The sequence below is a fragment of the Ochotona princeps genome, chromosome 24 (genome assembly GCF_030435755.1).
Source record: "Ochotona princeps isolate mOchPri1 chromosome 24, mOchPri1.hap1, whole genome shotgun sequence".
In the NCBI taxonomy this organism is placed as follows: domain Eukaryota; kingdom Metazoa; phylum Chordata; class Mammalia; order Lagomorpha; family Ochotonidae; genus Ochotona; species Ochotona princeps.
This window is the reverse complement of record NC_080855.1, coordinates 27742841-27760924: the sequence shown is the minus strand read 5'-3', so window position 1 is coordinate 27760924 and position 18084 is coordinate 27742841. Positions and strand designations below refer to the sequence as shown.

The window sequence follows — 18084 nt, the reverse complement described above, 5'->3', positions numbered from 1 at the left end:
TCCCAAGGGCCCCGCCGATTGCAGTGGGAACTGTGCCAGCCAGTGGGTATAAGCCCATGGGTATAAGCATCTTGAGTGACACAGTTCTCCGGGCAGAGCTTCTGGCTGGAAGCGGGTACAGGGTTCAGCTTCCAGTTTTTCTAGTCCAGACTGATCTCCGTTGCCTTTCTTGTCATCACAGCCCCCCTGCAGGGACCGGGTGAGGTAGCCCAGGGGACCACAGGTGGCACTCTGTGAACCCCCTCTGGATGGCTAGCTACTGGCCTGGTACAGACTGGGTACAAGAAGGTTGAGGGCCTGGTCTGGGCCCCCAGCATCTGGAGAAGTTAAGGCATGCCTGGCGTATGAGAAGCTGGGCCGCAGTCAGGTGGCTTGGCAGGACAGGTCTGGGAGGCATCAACAAACAGAGACCCCTGGGCCCTTCACAGATGTTGGGGGGCTGGCTGGCTTTGAACTTCATAGGCCAGGGAGCATGCCCAGCTCCTGGCAAGGCCCATGGACAGATGCAGCCCTTGTCCTTGGCCTTGGAGAGGGGACAAGTCCCAGGGTGCCAAGGCTTGGCGTGTGCAGGAGAAAGCTCCACCATCCAGTCCAGTGGGGACAAAGTGATACCTCGGGGGTCAGCAGCAAGATGGTGGAACACAGCAGTCCAGGAAGGCCGGGTGAGGCTGGCCAGAGGGGCCCCGGGATGGATGCTGTAGGAGGGGCGTGGGCGGTATGCAATGGACCCTGGGGGTTAGCACAGCAGCCCAGGCGGCTCCGGCCCAGAAGGATGGGCTCCAGGTCCCAGCGTGGAGCAGAGAGCACTGAGGACAGCAGGGCCTGAGAGCTGTCAGACCCCCAGACCCAGAAGGGCCATGCTGGGCTGCAGCCTCGTGAACCCGTGCCCATTAGCTCCCCACAGAAGGCGCAGGTGTCAGGGAGATCCCAGGCCAAGTGCAGAGTGTCTAGGAAGTGAATCCAACAGTGACAAAGCAGCTGTGAACCCCCCCCCCCAAGCAGGGGGCCAGCGGCTCCCCTTCCCGCCCCCCACCTGCTGACTTCCGAGGGATTCACGCCGCGGACATGGATTGTGCCAGGACAAGGAAGTGCTTTATTTACTTACAACAAAACACTAGTAACATAATTCCGTCTTCCAAACACAGAACTTGCAGCACACACAAAGCCATCTCTATTTGTGTTTATCCAGGGTTGTGAGCAGCCGGAAAGGGGCTGCTCCTGGGAGGAAAGCCAAGGACTACTTGCATTAAAAAAAAAAAAATCCAAGAAACTGCCTTTAAAAAATTAAATAGCAGTTCTCTATATGCCAGTAGCTGCACTTTCCCTAGTAAGTGTGAACAGAACACGGCACCTGTGAAAACACACGGGCGTGGCACAGTGTGGGTGCCAGGTGGTAGGCACTGGGGGCGCTCTTTGCAGACCCCTCCCCATGGCCTGGAGGACCCCCACAGCAGCCCACCGCTCCGCTGGAAGCAGCTGAAGAACCTAGGAACCAAACACACAGCAGTCAGCGGCCTTGAGCCACAGCCCAGGCCTGGCCAATGATGCCACCGGCCACCAGGGGACACAGACGCTAGACAGGCTGTGGGAAACCACTGTGGCCAGACCCCTGGCAGCACCAGGGATCCTCCTGCCCCTGGCCACAGGGACACCCCTAAGACTTAGCAATGGCAGGGCAAGCCACACCCAAACTGCCTTCAAACAGGGACACATGCGCACACGTGAAAGGCTCTGAGCTTCATGGGCACAGCCTCAAGTTCACGGCCATGCTCTCCATGAGGGCTGCAGGCCAGAGTCACAACAGTGACTCAAACTACACAACGCAGAGGTGGGGGAGGTGAGCAGGCAGCTGAGGAACACAACCCCCCTTCCTGCTGGGCCTCCAGGACTGCACAGCTTTGCCGCCCCTCCCTCTGGACCAACTGGTGAACCTGCTGTCCCAGGCCTGCTTGCTCCCGGCTCACAGCGCCTTGGTTCCTTCCCTCAGGCCACCACTCCACAATGTCCACCTCCTACAGCCACCGCCCCGCTCTCCCTGCGTGACATTGGGGATGACGGTGGGTTGACTGAGTCCCCACAGGAAGTGCTGTGCGCACTGGTTGTCAGGGCTGATGGTCACCCACTGGGGAGGGCTGAATGGAAAAGAGGACTAATAGACGGTACCCCTGCAGGATCTGGGGGTCAGCAGAGCAGGGACAGGGCAGGAATGTCAGCAGAAAGTACATGTGCACAGCGTCCCCCGGCTCTGACACTGCCCAGTGACAAACGTCAGCCCTGGGCCAAGCCTTCCACTCCAACCCAGCTTCTGTCTAGCTCTGGCCTGCTGGGACATGAGACAGAGACCAGTAAGGTGATGGGGCGGGGGGCAGGGGAGGGCACAGGAGCAGGCAAGCTGCGTGGGTTCGTTATTCCACCACTAACAGACTTGCACGCCGCCACCACTACTGACAGCGACTCTGCAGTACACAAACACACATGGGTCACCCCAGCGCTACGGTGCGGAATGAATTCATCCACGTCCCATCCACTCATGCATGTTTGGGGTGTTACAAGTAGTCTGGAAGTCAGTGAGCGAGTGGTTCTGTGAGCACTGTTTCTAGACAGTTCCTTAAAAATAAAGTTAGAACTCTGCTTCAAATTAACTGCCAACAGCTTCAGTTTTGAACCAGGAAAATCAAAGAGGGCATCCGAAGGAAGAAGACAGGAAGGTGTTGTAAGGCATCGGGGGTTGTTGGTCCTCAGTTAAGGAGACAGACACACACACACACACACACACACACACACACACACACGACGTTCAATTCCCGGGGCATCAAGGCACCAGCGATCCCCACGGTGGCACTGGCTGGCCCTGTGGCTGCACTCTGAGACCTTAGACTCCACAGGGACATGCAGCCTGCCATCAGGTTCACAGACACGGTATGAAAGGGTGTCTGTGTGCGGACACAAGTATCTTGAACACCACACACAGCAGTTTCTGCGGGGCACCCGCCTCCCACCCACTGCAGGGAGGCCTCTCCGCTGCCGCACTACACCTCATCAGCTTTCCCAAGAGGACAAGCAACCTCCACTGTGCCCAGGTGACCGGGGCCAGCCAGAGCCAGGACCACAGATTGGCCCACACCTGAGCGTCCCACCAGAGCAGCAGGGATAGTGGCTCCCAGGCGCCCTGGGCTGGGGGCTTCTGGTCCCCTCAAAGGTTGGGGAGGACCAAGATATCTACAAGGGACATGCCAGGTGGCAGGGTGGGTTGGGGGGGAGCAATTGAAGCGAACAACAGAGCCAACTGACACAGCCATCAGAACACTGGCCACAAGAGCTTTGCTTAGAAACAGGCAGAACCCGAGGAGACGCCTGGCCAACTCCCCCAGCCCAGGAGAAGCCTCGTGCCCCAAAGCAGACCTTGCTCCAGAGGCCAGGATGCACTGCCGTCCCCTCACCCCGGCCCAGACACTAGAGAACGCTCAGGTGCGACTGCTCAGATGTGCCCCAAGGGGCTGCCATCTCCATCTAGCACAGCGACCAGCAAAGCAGTGGTGTGTGCTTGGCCCTGCATACGCATACGTCGGCCACACGACTCCCCTCAAAGCCGACACGGGAAGCTCGGGTGTGGGCTCACAGTGCTCCCTTCTGGGTACCTGCTAACCACTGCCGGAAATACGGCATGCTGGAGGGCAGAACTCCCCCTTGGGCACCTGCTGAGGGTGTGGTCTTGCTTTGTACACTTAGAAAAGACCCACAATGCAGGAAAAAAATATGGGTACAGAATGTCCAATTGCCTCTGTGATGAGACGATGACATCCATGGCCACATTGTGACTGTCTGCAAACCCTCCTCGGGGAAGGCCGCCCTGAGCCAACAATGGCCGTGACCTCCACTGAGCAGGCTGGGGGCAGGGGACACTGGGCATGAATTTTGATTTGACTGTGCGTTTACATGTAAGTATTTCCAGTGAGGTGGAGGAGGGTGGCTAGAGGGACAGGCCAGTGGGAGGCTGGGTACTGGCCAACGTGCCCCCAAGGCCGCAGCAGAGAAAAGCAGCACCTCCTCTGTCCAGCCCGTGTCCCATGAGACAGTTTCAGACAAGCTGATGGCCGATGCACTGGGTGCACGGACACAGGCTGGCAGGGACATTTGAGCTTGGACAGATGACACCAGGACAAGCTCACTTTCTATTGAGAAAGCCCAGCAGCACCCAGAGCCCACCGAGGTGCAAAGTAAGAGATAAAAGCTCCCAAGCTGGGTGCCCAGGGGCCTCCGAGGACAATGGGAGGCCAGGACCCACAGGCGGCCCCAGCAGAGCATCCTTGCACCATGCACTGAAACCCAAGCTCTGGGGGCTGACAGGATCAGGTGTCCAGGACAATCACACACAATGACGGGCAGTAATCAAAGACGAGTGTGAAAATACAACAGACAAGATCAGAGTTGATGTCATCCTGGGACCAGGCCTGGAGGCTGCAGGGCCTGGGACAGATGGCATGCCTGAGCCGGAAGCTAGAGGACAAAGTGCGGGGGCTGGACAGGCCAGGCCACGCCATTCCCACGGTAGCCAGCCGTGCTTCCCGACCACAGAGGGCAGGCACAGCAGCATCCCAGGCAGAGGCTTCTGGAAGCTCCTAGAGCTCCCATGATTCTTAGGAAGTGCTGAGCAAAGCCAGGGCTCCCTTCTCAGGATGCCCTAAAGTGAGCAGTGCAGACGGCGTGCACCTCGAGGTGGGGATTTGCAGACTAACTGGCTCCCTTCCTCCAGACGCATGACTGACTGGTCAGTTCCCAAATACTCGTGTTTCTGCCCCAAGAGGAAGGACCTGGATTGAGTCCCAGCTCCCAGTTCTGTCCTGGCCCGTCCTGGCCCAGCCCTGGCTGCAGCAGGCATTTAGGCAGCAGAGCACCGGATGGAAACACCATTTGCATGCATGTATATTGCGTGCATGCATTTCTCCGTTGACCCTGCATGCGCATATGTAAGTTGTGACAGTAAGTGAAGTGTAGCATTGTGTACCCAAAGGCTGCTCCATCTGCCCGCCTCCATGGTGATGCCTCCGCACCCCATCCCTGCTTGGAGAGGGTTTCTGCTCGCAATCCTTCACTCCCTTTACCCATCAGAAATTATCCTGTGACTTCTTGACCCTCCCCAGCTCACGCCAGCCCATCTAGGGACCATCCTGGGTCTGTGACTGCCCTAGAGACAGGAGAGCAGCTAAGGTGACAGACCACAGCAGCTGCAGGCTGGCAGAGTCCCCGCCCACACTCTCCGACCTGGTCCGCTAGTCTCCAAATTCCTGGGGAGGATGGCTGGCACAGCCTGGGCAGTGGGGTGTAGGCTCTGAGTCCTCAATTCCAAATGGACCCAGCCCACGCCCAATGGTCTCCAGAGAGGCTACGCAAAGTCATGAGACTGCTCCATCCACAGGCGTCGCCAGCGCCAGGCCATATTTCCCAGATTCCTCCCTGCACACACACACACACACACCCCTAGGAACGGCAAAGGTGCCTGCACCCCCATACCCATAGCGCTCATTTTCACAATGAGAGGAGGGGAATGCCAGCTTTCTGGAAGCCAAGTCCACACTAGGCAGCGGGGCCCACTGCCCGCAACTGCTAGGACAGGATGTGGGCAGAGGTGAGGGGGTCACGGAAACCCAGGCCCACAGCAAGTGCTGCCTGCTGGTGTGGGGGCTATTTATAGTCCACAACAAAGGGGTGACCTCAGCGACACCCGAGCCCCCGGCAAGCTGCTCAGAGGCCCCAGGACGCCACGGCTCCCAAGGCTCCGGCTTGTGGGACACCAAAGCGGAGACCCCAAGATCCCCAAGATCAGGATCAGCCACGGACGCTGCCTGCTGTGTGGAGGGTTGGGAAGAGGGGGATGGCAGAAAGTTGGAGGGAGACAGGGTCCAAAGCAGCAAGTGGTCACACGCTCCACTGCCTTACACGGGGAGACTACTGTGCCAACACCCAGCCTGTGGGACAGTGTCACAGCCAACAGCAGTCTCTGCAGTGCCAGTCAGGCACCGTGAGGGGCGCTCTTTCCCGGACACATGGGGACACAGGACCCACAGGGAGGCTTCCACCCACTGTGGTGCTGACAGCTGCCTTCAAACTAGTGGCAGGCCAGCTCCGCAGGCCACCAGGGGCTCCCTCCCTGGGCCTCCAGCTTCTCTCCAGCATGGAAGGGAGAGAAGAGGGGAAAGAAGGGTAAGAAGACATGCCTCCTCAGATACAACATAACGTGCAACCCCAGTGAGCTGCATCGTGTCCTGTGGCACTAGACAAGTAGGTAAGGGCTGCACGTGCGCACTCCTGCCCGGCTTGTATTGTCTCGCACAGGTCAGGTGGAAACCAAAACAAAAACCCGGGCAGCTGCAACGAGCACAGGGACTGGCGCACATCCACCTACAAACACCAGTCCGGTGAAAGCTGGCAGAAGACGCGGGCACCTTGATGATGACCATCTCGCCAGCATCCTTCATGGCCAAGGTGCTCTCACGATAATGGACACACAGTAAGCCATTCCTTCCAGCTACTGGCTCACTCCCCACATGCCTGCAGCTGCTGGGGCTGGAACAGGCCACAGCCAGGGAGCCACCACTCGACCCAGGTCCTCCACCCAGGCGGCAGGGGGAGACCCACAGACTCAGGCTGTCCCCAGGGTACACAAGGGCGGAAGCTGGAACGGAGCTGGGAAGTGGGGCTACGCTGGTGCTCCTGGAGCTACACGCACCCCCGTGGGGTGGAGTTGTGCCTGGACGAATGGACGAGGGCAGTTTCCGGCCATCCCGACAGTCCAAGGACAGAGGAGCACGCAGAGCAAGGGTGAATGTCCAGCAGATGGGGAGAGGCTGGCGGGCAGGCAGGGCCTCACGTGAATCCCTCTGCTCTCCTGGTGGGCCTGGCTTCGCCTCGTTGCTCCTGGCACCCACAAAGACCAGTGCTGGAAGCGGCAAGAACCTGACTGTGCTTCCAGAGCTGGTGGGAGTCCAGGACTTTCCTTAACCCACAGGCAGGGAGAAGATGAAGATGAACACCCCAGGGAAGGGACTCAGTCTTGGGGATCAAATACCTGCTTGCAGGGACGGCAACAGCAGGGTGGGAAGATGACTGCTCCCCGGGGAGTGGGGGAGGGAGGGCAGCGAGGACACTTGAAGGCCACAGGAAAACAGAGAGGACACTGGGGATGCTGATGTACGGCTTACGGCAAGAACAGGTGGCAGACAGGCGCGGCTGGACAAACAGCACCAGGAATCTACAGGTGCCGGGCTGCCTCAAGGGCCTGGGCCCTGGGCGTGCCTGGACGCGGGCGGGGCAGGGAGCTTTAGATGAACCGAGATCAAAGAGATGCTCAAAGGTTCCAGATAGAGGAACACAACCTTTCTCAGAAACTATCTCCCGGCCGCCGACTCTGCCCTCAGCCTTGGACCCACACATGCAGGTGCGGACAAGGGGGCCGAAGGGGTGGACTAGTGGCTTCAGCCTGGGGGGCACTGGGGCCAGGCAGATACTGAGCAGGGGAAGGGCGGTGGGAGGGACATTCCACTGGAGGAGGGGTGCGGGCGGATTGTGACAGGGCAGGTTTTCCTGGGACCTACCTCTGCAGGGGCAGCTTCTTCTCATTCCAAATCTACTCCCAAGAGTAAAGTCATTATGTATTTGAAAGACAGAGTTACAAAAAGAGAGGGGGGCGGGACAGGGATCTTCTATCGGCAGCTTCGTTCCCTAAATGGCTGCAACAGGGGCTGCTGTGGGAGCTCCACAGGCTGAGGCCTCCCTGTGAGTGCAGAATCATGTCCCGGTCTCTCCACTTCCCATCCAGCTCCCTGCTTGTGGCCTGGCAAAGCGGCAGAGGATGGCCCAAAGCCTTGGGACCCTGCATCCGCATGGGAAACCCAGAAGGAGCTCCTGGCTCCTAGCTTTGGATCAGATCAGCTCTGATTTAGACATTTGGGGAATGAATCAGAGGATACAAGATCTTTGTCAGTCTCTCTTCTGTAAATCTGGCTTGCCAATAAAAACAGCTACAACAGCTGGAGCTGGGACTGGTCCAGGCCAAAGCCAGAAGGCTGAAACTCCATCCCGGTCTCCCACATGGCCACAGGAGACCCAAGGATGTGGGCCATTTTCTGCTGCCTCCCCAAGCATGCGAGCAGGGACCTGGAGCCAAAGTAGAGCAGCTGCGATCTGAACCAGTACTCGTACGGGTATATGGGATGCCAACACTGCAAGCAGCAGCTTACCCCATTATGCCACAGTGCTGACCTTCCAGGCCTATCCTTTTAATCCAATGTGAAGGCTTAATAAATGTCACTTATGAACATGTAAAGGACTCAAATCATTTATGTCCTGTAAATCAGCTTTTGGAAATCTCTTGAAAAATATCAAAATGAGGAAGTAAAGCCAGGAGAGGTGTCTAGTAAGCAGGAGATCCAACCAAGAGCACAGGCAGGCCAGCAGCTGGTCTGGGGAGCCCCGTGGGGGGGGGGGGCAGGAGGAGGGGGGACTGCAGACCTTACAGTATCACAGGGTGCAAAACTCAGCAAGGTTGCAACCAGGGCAAATGATTCAAGGAATAAAAAAGTTAACTGGAAATTTCTAGAAAAACACAAGGCACCAAGGCAGGCACCAAGTGTGGGTCATGAGGCAGGAACGCAGGCTGGGCGCCCCAGGGGCGTGAGGGAGAGAAGCAGGGCTGCGTCCCAGCACAGCAGCAAGTCGGCCGTGGCTCCCGAGGCGGCTGTGGCCAGCAGCGGCCACACGCTGTCCAGGCACATGGGGGCCTCTCAGAGCAGACAGCAGCTACACTCACTTTTCTGCTGTCCTCTGCCTTTTACCTGGGGGCTACCGGCCGACTGGCGGTTCCAAGCCCCAAACCTGTCACTGTGCAGCCATGTTACCCGGGGCAAGGTGCATCCCATGGGCCACTCATCTGTGAAAAGGAGATGCGACTGTGACTGTGGGTAGCTGTCAGCATAAGCACATTTGTCACCACAAAGCCATTCAAAACTGCCTGGCACATGAAATGCTCATGGCTTAAGCATCTCTCTGCTCCCTCACCAGGCACCTCGGGTCTTTTCCACACTCAGGGGTATGTCTTGGTTTGTCACTAGGATGCTCCGGCCAGGGCACACAGCAGCAGGAACGTGACCACTAAGGCCATTCTGGACCCCAACGCTGTCACCGCTCATAGACAGCCAGGAGCCATACAGATCGATGGGGAATGACTCACAGTCACCAACTTCCAGAGCTCCAGGCACAAAAAGGACAGGAAGTTTGGCAGACGCAGAGGGGGCCAGACCTGGAGAGAGTTGCACCGCACCTCACTCAGCAGGCCTTGCGGCCCCACCCCATTCTTTCTGGGACAACAACACAAGCCCAGCAGAGATCCCTTGGCTAACAAATGAGCTGCTCTGGAAACAAACACAGATGAGTTGCACACCTGATCGGCAGATGGGCTGCGCGAACATGGCCTGGCTGCCGCCTGCAGTCCCCCTGGCACAGGAGACACAGAAGACACAGGCCATGGCAAAGGAGAGGCCGCTCGCCGGCCCCGCTCCACAGCTGTTGGCTTGGTCCTGGTTACCTGCCCCGCTAGGCAGGTGTCTGAGACAGGTGCTTTAGCAGATCAGAGCCGCTCTCGCACACGTCCCAGGTGCTGCCCCCTGCTGACCCAGCCCTACCCGGGGACTCTGGATGAGGGAAAGCCAGACTTCACTTCCACATGGTCACACAGCCACACCATCACGGCAAAACCCACATGCGGGGGTCTCACATTCCAAGCTACACGAGCAGAGTTCATTGTAAAGCACCCATAAAATCGCTTATGGTGTTTGCAAAGTGCAAAGCCCAAGTTCCCAAACCCTTGAACGTAACCGCCAAGTCTGTGTGTTGTTCCGGGGCGGGGGGGTGGGGGGGACGGCAGGCGGCGCGGGGGGGGGGGGGGGGGGGGGCCTCAGGTCAGCATGCACACCTGTTCCTCTCATTCTGCCTTGAGGGCCCGGAGCTCCACCCTCAATGCTGCAAAGCCCCGACCCTCTCCAGTCTCTACCTTCACAGGTCGGAGTCACAAGACGAGAACATTCGGTGACACATTTCTCGCTCTCTATCCGTGTAGTCCTTGTACTGGCTGCGGACAGAAACACCCATCAGGGAAGGGCCGTGTGCGGGAGGCGACACCTGGTGGCGAGGCAGTGACACTGAGGGGAGAGGGACAGGGAGAAAAAGCCCTTCTGAGGGCCCAGCGGCGTGGCCTAGCGGCTGAAGTCTTCGCCTTTAACACCCCGGGATCCCATATGGGCGCCAGTTCTAATCCCGGCAGCTCCACTTCCCATCCAGCTCCCTGCTTGTGGCCTGGGAAGGCAGTCGAGAACGGCCCAAAGCTTTGGGAGCCTGCGCCCGTGTGGGAGACCTGGAGGAAGTTTCAGGTTTCCGGCTTCGGATCGGCGCGCACCGGCCGTTGTGGCTCACTTGGGGAGTGAATCATCGGACGGAAGATCTTCCTCTCTGTCTCTCCTCCTCTCTGTATATCTGACTTTATAATAAAAATAAATAAATCTTAAAAAAAAAAAAAAAGGCCCGTCTGAAATTAATGGCAATGTCAAGGCCGAGCCCACGTGCGCCCCATGCTTGGTGGCCTCCACCTCTCTTGGGATTGTCTTACTAAGGAATGGTCAAATCTCTAAACTTAGGCTTCTGAGAAAAGAAACTGCTGGAAAGTTACAGAAGACACAGAGTGCGGCACAAGATCCACACACCTTGGACCCAGACCACCAGGCCGGCTTTCCCCGCACTCAAGTTCTCAGCCACCAGGAAAAGAAATTGACCGAAACGTCCCTGAATGCTGTGGCTCAGCCTGCAAGGGCTGGGGTTGTGGGAGACTCCGACTTGACCTCAAGCCACTTTCAAAGCCTTCCCTATGATAACACTGAACTTGGACCATCAGAAACAAAACCACAAGACATAGGACCTTTCCACATGTGTGACAGGCACCTACAGGCAGGAATGCAGCCTGGAAGACCCATGCCATGGTGGGAGGCCCCCTGAAGAACAAGTTCCTGTTTATGGCGGGCTCTGCTCACCCCTCTGGGAACACGTCTCTGCAGGGAGGGAGGACAGTGGGCAGGGAGCCTCACGGCCACCCTCTCACCTGGCCAGCTTCTTCAGCTCATTGTTGATGTCGTGGTTGAAGGGCTGCTCCTTCTGGGCTCGCACCAGAAAGTCCCGGGCCTTCTCGTATTCGGTCATGAGGAGGCAGGCCTGTCACGGGAGGGGGATGCTTTGAGAGCACCCTCGCAGGGCCTGCCGCCACCCCTCTAGCCCAAGCTCAGCCATCTGCACACTCCAGACCTTGCCTTGGTCTTGGGGAGTCCCCAGCACCCCAGAAAGCTCAGGGATAGAAGACTAATTTGTTTTTAGGAGGCAGCACTCCCGGGAGAGGCGATCTCTGGCGCCCTCCCTCCGGCTCACCTGTCCACACCTGAAGAGGGCCTTGGGGTTCCTCTGGTCGATGACCAGTGCCTGCTTGCCATAGCACAGGGCCGGGGCCGGCCGCTCCAGCTTCAGGTACGTAAAGCATAGGTTGAGGAGGACGAGGAGCTTGGCGGCCTCCACCAGGGGGCGCTCCTCCGGGGTGGCGGCCCGACGGTGCAGAAGCAGCAGGGCCTGGGGGGCGGGGAGTGGAGAAGACACAGGGCCTGCAGGGGACACACCTCACACGCCCCAACAGCCAGCCCGTGGACCCACACCACTGAAGAAACACCCGCAGGAAGACTGTAGCACGTGAACGCTGTTCTAGTTCAGTGCTCTGGTGATGAGCAACCCCAAAAAGAAACAGTATCTCTATTAAATAGAGCATCCGAAAATAACAACACACACAAAATTAATAAAGCAATACACGTCACAGAACCACAATATTGTACATGGCAAACTATACTCTGTTGTTGAAAGCACACAGCCGAGGAAACCACCGACAGTGCGGGGACTGCTGGCAGAAAGGAGAACACCCCTCCTGGGCATGCACCTGACCCAGGCATCGTCATCCAGATCACAAGGGGGTTCACAGGTTCAACCCAAAAAGACCAGGTTTAAAACATGGGGCCAGGGTGGTGGTGTAGTGCATATAGCCTCCACCTGCTATGCTGGCATTCCACATAGGCTTCCAGTTCAAGCCCCGGTTGTTCCACTTCCAATTCAGCCCCCCGTTAAGGAACCTGGGACGGCAGCAGAGGATGGCCCAAGTGTTTGGGTCACTGCAACCACTTGGGAGACTTAGAAGAAGCTCCTGGCTTCGGACCGGCCCCGCCCTGGCCACTGCGATCACGTGGGGCGTGAACTGACAGACAGAAGATGGCTCTCTCTCTTCCCCTCCTTTTTCTCTTCAATATTTTTAAAAGATTTTATTTATTAAAAATGAAAAAAAATTAACAGGAGATTTTATTTACTTTTATTGTAAAGGCAGATTTACAGAGAGAGAGGTAGAGACAGATCCTCTGTCTTTACACCCAGGATTTAGCCATTAGGCTATCACGGGAGGCGCTGAATGGAAGATCTTTCTCTATCTCTCCTCTCTGTAAGTCTGCCTTTCCAATAAAAATGCATCTTAAAAAAAAAAGACACAAAGAGAAGAAAACCTAGAAATTACAATCACAGATAACCAAAGAAAATGCAAACAGGAAATAACAGAAATATGGGGAAAAAAGGAAAAAAACAAAGAGCCTTGGAAAACACTGTAACGAAACATCCATTCGATGGGGTGGTTTAAAAACAAGTCAAAGAAAGCTCCTGGACAGTGGGACAACGAGCAGGAAACGGGGTAGGGCACCGCGCCACCCACCAGGTCTGATGGTCAAGTTAGACAGACAGGAAAAGTAACAAGAACCCAGGACAGCTCCCAGAGCTGAGGAGAAAAGAACAGACAGACATCTTGAAGACTCAAGATAACAGTCTCTCTCTGTCTCTCTCTTTCTCTCTCTCTCTCTCTCTCTCTCACACACACACACACACACACACACCAGTGTACCACCTAACACTGCTGGGAAAGGAACTGAACTTCTCTGCAGAGCAAGGTCACGTGTACAGAACAGCAAAGCACAGCCACCGTCCTTCAGGGCCGCCGAGAGCCACAAAGGCAGGGGGCGCTGTCAGGAGGCAGGAAAGCCGCTGGCTAGCACCTCGGGACAGCCGCAGGGCAGGAGCCCCACCCAGGACCCATCACTCAAAGCGGTACTGGTGCTCAGACAGACACCTGGCACCGTGGGGAAAGCCAGGCAGAATATGGACCTAAAGGGCCGAGGCAGCTGGGCCGAGCAGCAGCCTCACCTCATTCAGTGACAGCCCCCAACGCCGGCCCCAGGCTAGTGGGCCACCCTCTGCCAGCGCCAGACATCACCACAAAGTGACTGCCTCTGGGGGCCTGGCTGGGCACAAGGACGCGGGATGTGGGGATCTGTGTGGCATTTCCTGTGGGACACACCTTCTTCCAGGAAGCAACTGACGAGTCACAGAGACGTGATGGAAACCGTTACCCTCCAGGGACGGCAACGCTGGCCCGCGCTAGCTCAGGGCAGCCTCTGGTGCCCACAGGGTGGACACCATCCACAGTACACAACTCCCTTCCTCCCCCCTCCTCCAAGGCAGCAATAATCTCTACGCCCTGCCCGCTGTCCCACACAGCTGCTGGCATGTAGCATGTAGACACAGAGGAAGTCTCTCAGGGGAGTGAAGTCACTGTGAGGTGGGAACTTCTGGAATGTTCTGAACCGAGAAGCAGCAAGCTTCTCTCCCTTTCGGGCAGCCTGATGACTGGGGGCGGGGCAGCCTGAAGGAAGGGTGACTCACAGCAGGTCAGCAGGGCCCTGGGTTACGATGGCCCTGGTGCCACAACCCTGCCAGCCTTGGTGCTGTCCACACTCCTCCCCCTCCAGAAGCAGCTGTTACAAGCAGAAATAGGGTGGCCTAGGCAGCACCTCAGGCACCATGAGGACCCCAGACTGAGAGTGACTGCATTCCTCATTGTTAAACTTCACTTTCCAGAGCAACAAGTTGGCAGGCTGACTAAGGCACACACGGCCACCAGCAAGCGCCCCAGCGCACACTCAGCACATGCCACAACGAGCATACCTGTGGGCCGGCCTCCAGAAGGAAGCACGTGCCAGCTCCCGTGCCTCCCGTCCCTGGTCCCCTCTCCACAAGACTGGTTTTTTTTTTTTTAAGATTTATTTATTTTATTACAAAGTCAGATATACAGAGAGGAGAGACAGAGAGGAAGATCTTCCGTCCGATGATTCACTCCCCAAGTGAGCCGCAACGGCCGGTGCGCGCCGATCCGAAGCCGGGAACCAGGAACTTCCTCTGGGTCTCCCATGCGGGTGGCAGGATCCCAAGGCCTTGGGCTGTTCTCGACTGCTTTCCCAGGCCACAAGCAGAGAGCTGGATGGGAAGCAGTGCAGCCGGGTCCAGAATCGGCGTCCGAATGGGATCCCGGTGTGTTCAAAGTGAGGACGTTAGCTGCTAGGCCACTACGCCGGGCCCAAGTAAATCTTAAGGAAAAAAGTCTTGGGCCCGGCAGCGTGGCCTAGTGGCTAAAGACCTCGCTTTGGACGCCCAGGATCCCATATGGGCGCCGGTTCTAATCCCAGCAGCTCCACTTCCCATCCAGCTCCCTGCTTGTGGCCTGGGAAAGCAGTAGAGGACGGCCCAATGGGACACTGCATTGGGACCCTGCACCCGCGTGGGAGACCCGGAAGAGGTTCCTGGATCCTGGCTTCGGATCAGTGCAGTACCGGCCATTGCGGTCGTTTGGGGAGTGAATCATAGGACAGAGGATCTTCCTCTCTGTCTCTCCTCCTCTCTGTATGTGTGTCTGCTTTGGGTTTTGGTTTTTTTTTTTTTTAAAGATTTATTTATTTTTATCAGAAAGTGAGGCCCTGGAGGGGGCACTCTTCTCCATCTCCCCTCCACGACATACCACACTGCATTGCCAGTTTTCACCCAAATCCACTAGAGCAGTTGTGGGTTTTGGTTTTGCTTTTTGAAGGCATTGCAAGGGAGAGTGAGGTGTACCCACCACCACAACAGAGAAGAGAAAATGCGTTCCTGCATTGTTTCCGCTTAATACACCCACATCAACTTACCCGTTTGTAACGCGATTTGGCATCACAGAAGCGGTTCTGGCGGAAAAGGTGGTTGCCAAACTCACGCTCAGTGGCTGCCACCTTGAGGACCTTCTGAAGTGGAAACTGCTCTTGCTGCTCCTGGGGACCACAAAGGTGAAGAAGACTAGCCAGCCAGGGACCCCAAAAAGCAGGCTGGCCCACAGGCGTGTGTGTGGGCTCTGCCAGGCAGCGCTGCAGCCACACACGCTCAGGGCAGCTGACTCCCACAAGGCTCCCTGCAGCAGAAAATGGGCAGCCCCAGTGGGCACAGCCATCTGGGGCCCCCCAGCAAGCACAAACCAGGTCTGTGTGGTCAGGCAGCTCAGCCCTGGCTGCCAATCAGTCCCCCACAGGGATTCTGGTCCTGTGCCAATGCAGACACGGGCCGTGGGACCCAAGTCTGCGTGCTACTCTGGGGGTACCGGTCTCCAATCAGCGCCCGCAACTGTTCCTGGCATCACCAGGCCTGGGGCCAGGGCACAAGGCCAGACCTAAGCTTGAAGGATAGTGACCACAGATCCTGGTTGGCCTGAGGCTTGCCCCAGCTTTCCCCTGGGGTCCTGGGTGCGGCACCCATGTCCTAGACTGGGATGGCCTGTTACAGGCACCCCAGTCAGCAGCTACCCAACCAAACCCAGTTCTAGGAAGTAAAAGCTCGCCCTCTAGTGAGAAGGACAAAGCAAAGCAGGCCTGTGAGCTCCCACAGCCCGCGTGGCTTAGCATCCGCTGCCAGGAGGCCCCAGGCGCAGCCTGGCACTTACAGCAGACAGGGTGCAGAACTTGTCAGACTCGGCAGAGTCCAGGAAGTCCAGCAGCTCGATCTCAAACAGCACGGTGCTGTTGGGGGGGATCAGCGGCGGGCAGCCCAGCGCCCCGTAGGCATAGTTCGGCGTGAACAGGAAGCGGGCCAGCTCACCGCGGCGCATGCTCAGCAGGCCCAGCTCCATGCCCCACAGCGTGATGTCTGTGGGAAGATGGAAAAAGCCGTTGTGGTGCCATGCCTCGAGTTTGGCTCTCCCTGAAACACGGCAAGCCTCCTGAGCCGGTGATGGTGTCCCCAACGGACCCTGCTGGCACCCAGCGTCCCAAAGCACAGCCCATCATCCAGTCTCCACCACCTCCTCGCCCCGGGGCTTCAAATCAATCTTCAGGGCTCATCGCCAATGCCTCCTCTTCCATGAGCATCCCCTGATCCTCTCAGCTGAAATTCTTTAAGGAATGGGGACTATCCAGCCCCTGAGTTCTGCAAGACCTACAGATCATTTGGTGTGGCCCAACCAAGGCAACTGCAGGTGGGACTGGTGGTATGGCATACTAAGCTAAGCCTCTGACTACAGTGCAGGCATCCCCCATATGGGCACCAGTTCAAATCCCAGCTGCTCCACTTCCCATCCAGCTCCCTGCCTGTGGCCGGGACAGCAGTGGTGGGTGGTCCAAAGCCTTGGGACCCTGCACCGACGTGGGAGACCCGGAAGAAGCTGCTGGCTCCAGTTTTGGGGAGTGACTCAACAGATGATCTTTCTCCTTCTCTCTGTACACCTGCTTTTCCAATAATAAATAAATCTTCAAAATAAGTAAGTGAATATGCCAATGGGCAGAAAAAGTTCCCCAGCTAACACAGGCCTTCCTTAAGCACAGCTGCTGCTAACTAGCGGCCCACCTGACTCGCCTGACCCCACCCCGTGGGCTGCCCGAGTGTGGGGGTAGGGCATGTTGCTGTCCACCACCTGAGCTTGGGGGTGGCACAGCTGTGACCTCCGCCCCACTACGACACTGTCTTCTCTTTCCATGGAGACACAGGCATCTCCTCAAGGTTTCCTTAATCAGCCAAGCCTCAAACCCCGAGACAAACTGGCCAGGGCTGTGCCCCCAAAACCCCCAAGTCTCAGGGAGGTGGGTGCAAACATGGGTGAGGAGGTGACTGCCTGATCAACCCCCAGTCTCAGGGTAGAAATAAAAACAACTCCAAGAACAAGGCATTGGGACTCCTGCCCTGTCCTCCACCCAACGAAACCCCAAGAAAGCCACACGCACCCCTCCTTCCCAGCCCCTGACTAGCAGTTATACCCTCTCCAAGTTTCATGAGCCGTGGTGTTTTCCGGAAGCAATTTGAGTCGAAGGGTTTGTCCATGTGCTCCAGGTAGCCTGAATATTTGACTATGGCCCAGCAGAGACAATAATAAGTTATAATACAATTAAAATAATCGACAGAGGGGCCCCTCCCCTTTCTCCCTCACCAACAGTGGCCCCCATTTGGGGTACCTGGCTTGGGTTTGGGGATGCATTGTTGCTGATAGCATTGGGCAAAGAGGAGGAAAATGGGACCCCTGTGCTTCCCCTTAAATCCAACTGTGGGTGGCCGGAGGAAGTCAGTGGGTAGGGGGGTGGCTTCTCTCTGCTCTCCCCGCAATGCAATCGCACCTGTTTCGGGGTCCCGGCCCTCACCTAGCACCGAGGCGTCTGGCGTCACCAGCTCTCCGACACCCTCTCGGATGACGTCCTTCAGCACGCCACGGTCCCCGGAAATGTCCAGCATCCTCTGACTTAACCGCTGGTACACAGACTGGGGGGGCGGGAGAGGGGGTACCACAAGCCAGGCCTCAGGGCCTGGGGGGTACTCGGCTTGGTGCACGCCCCTTCCCCCTATTCCCCGGCACCCCCAACAGCAGTGTGTCCTCGCCTGGCCAGGAGCACCGGCCCCCTTAGAGCCCAGCCCTCCCCCGCACACGCCATGTCCACGCCACGCGGCCCTGGAGAGCCCACAGTGGCTGCAGGGAGAGGGGGAGCCCGGCCATACCACGCAGTCCTCTCCCGACAGGGCCATTCCGTTCTGGGGCCGTGCGAAGACACTCATAGCGTCGCCGCAACCGACACCGAAGGCTCCGGAACCGTGAACGCCGCGGACACGTGTGGGTGGGGAAAGGGGCGCGGTCAC

General features: G+C 57.5%; 1 protein-coding gene across 2 annotated transcripts; it reads right to left on the bottom strand.

The window, feature by feature from the left end:
* Nucleotides 1–1076: 1076 nt before the first annotated feature.
* Nucleotides 1077–18061, bottom strand: FKBP6 (FKBP prolyl isomerase family member 6 (inactive)). 2 transcript variants are annotated; one of them, XM_058680669.1, is made up of 9 exons: nt 17947–18061; nt 17595–17712; nt 17217–17306; nt 15911–16113; nt 15129–15248; nt 11464–11658; nt 11144–11253; nt 10046–10123; nt 1077–1485 (listed from the first exon to the last, which is right to left on the bottom strand). In XM_058680669.1, the coding sequence occupies exons 1-8, from the start codon at nt 18001–18003 to the stop codon at nt 10048–10050; spliced, it is 969 nt and encodes a 322-aa protein (XP_058536652.1). In that variant the 5' UTR covers nt 18004–18061; the 3' UTR covers nt 1077–1485; nt 10046–10047. The 2 variants fall into 2 exon arrangements, with proteins under 2 accessions (XP_058536652.1, XP_058536653.1); XM_058680670.1 differs by having other exon boundaries at nt 17880–18010.
* Nucleotides 18062–18084: the final 23 nt, after the last annotated feature.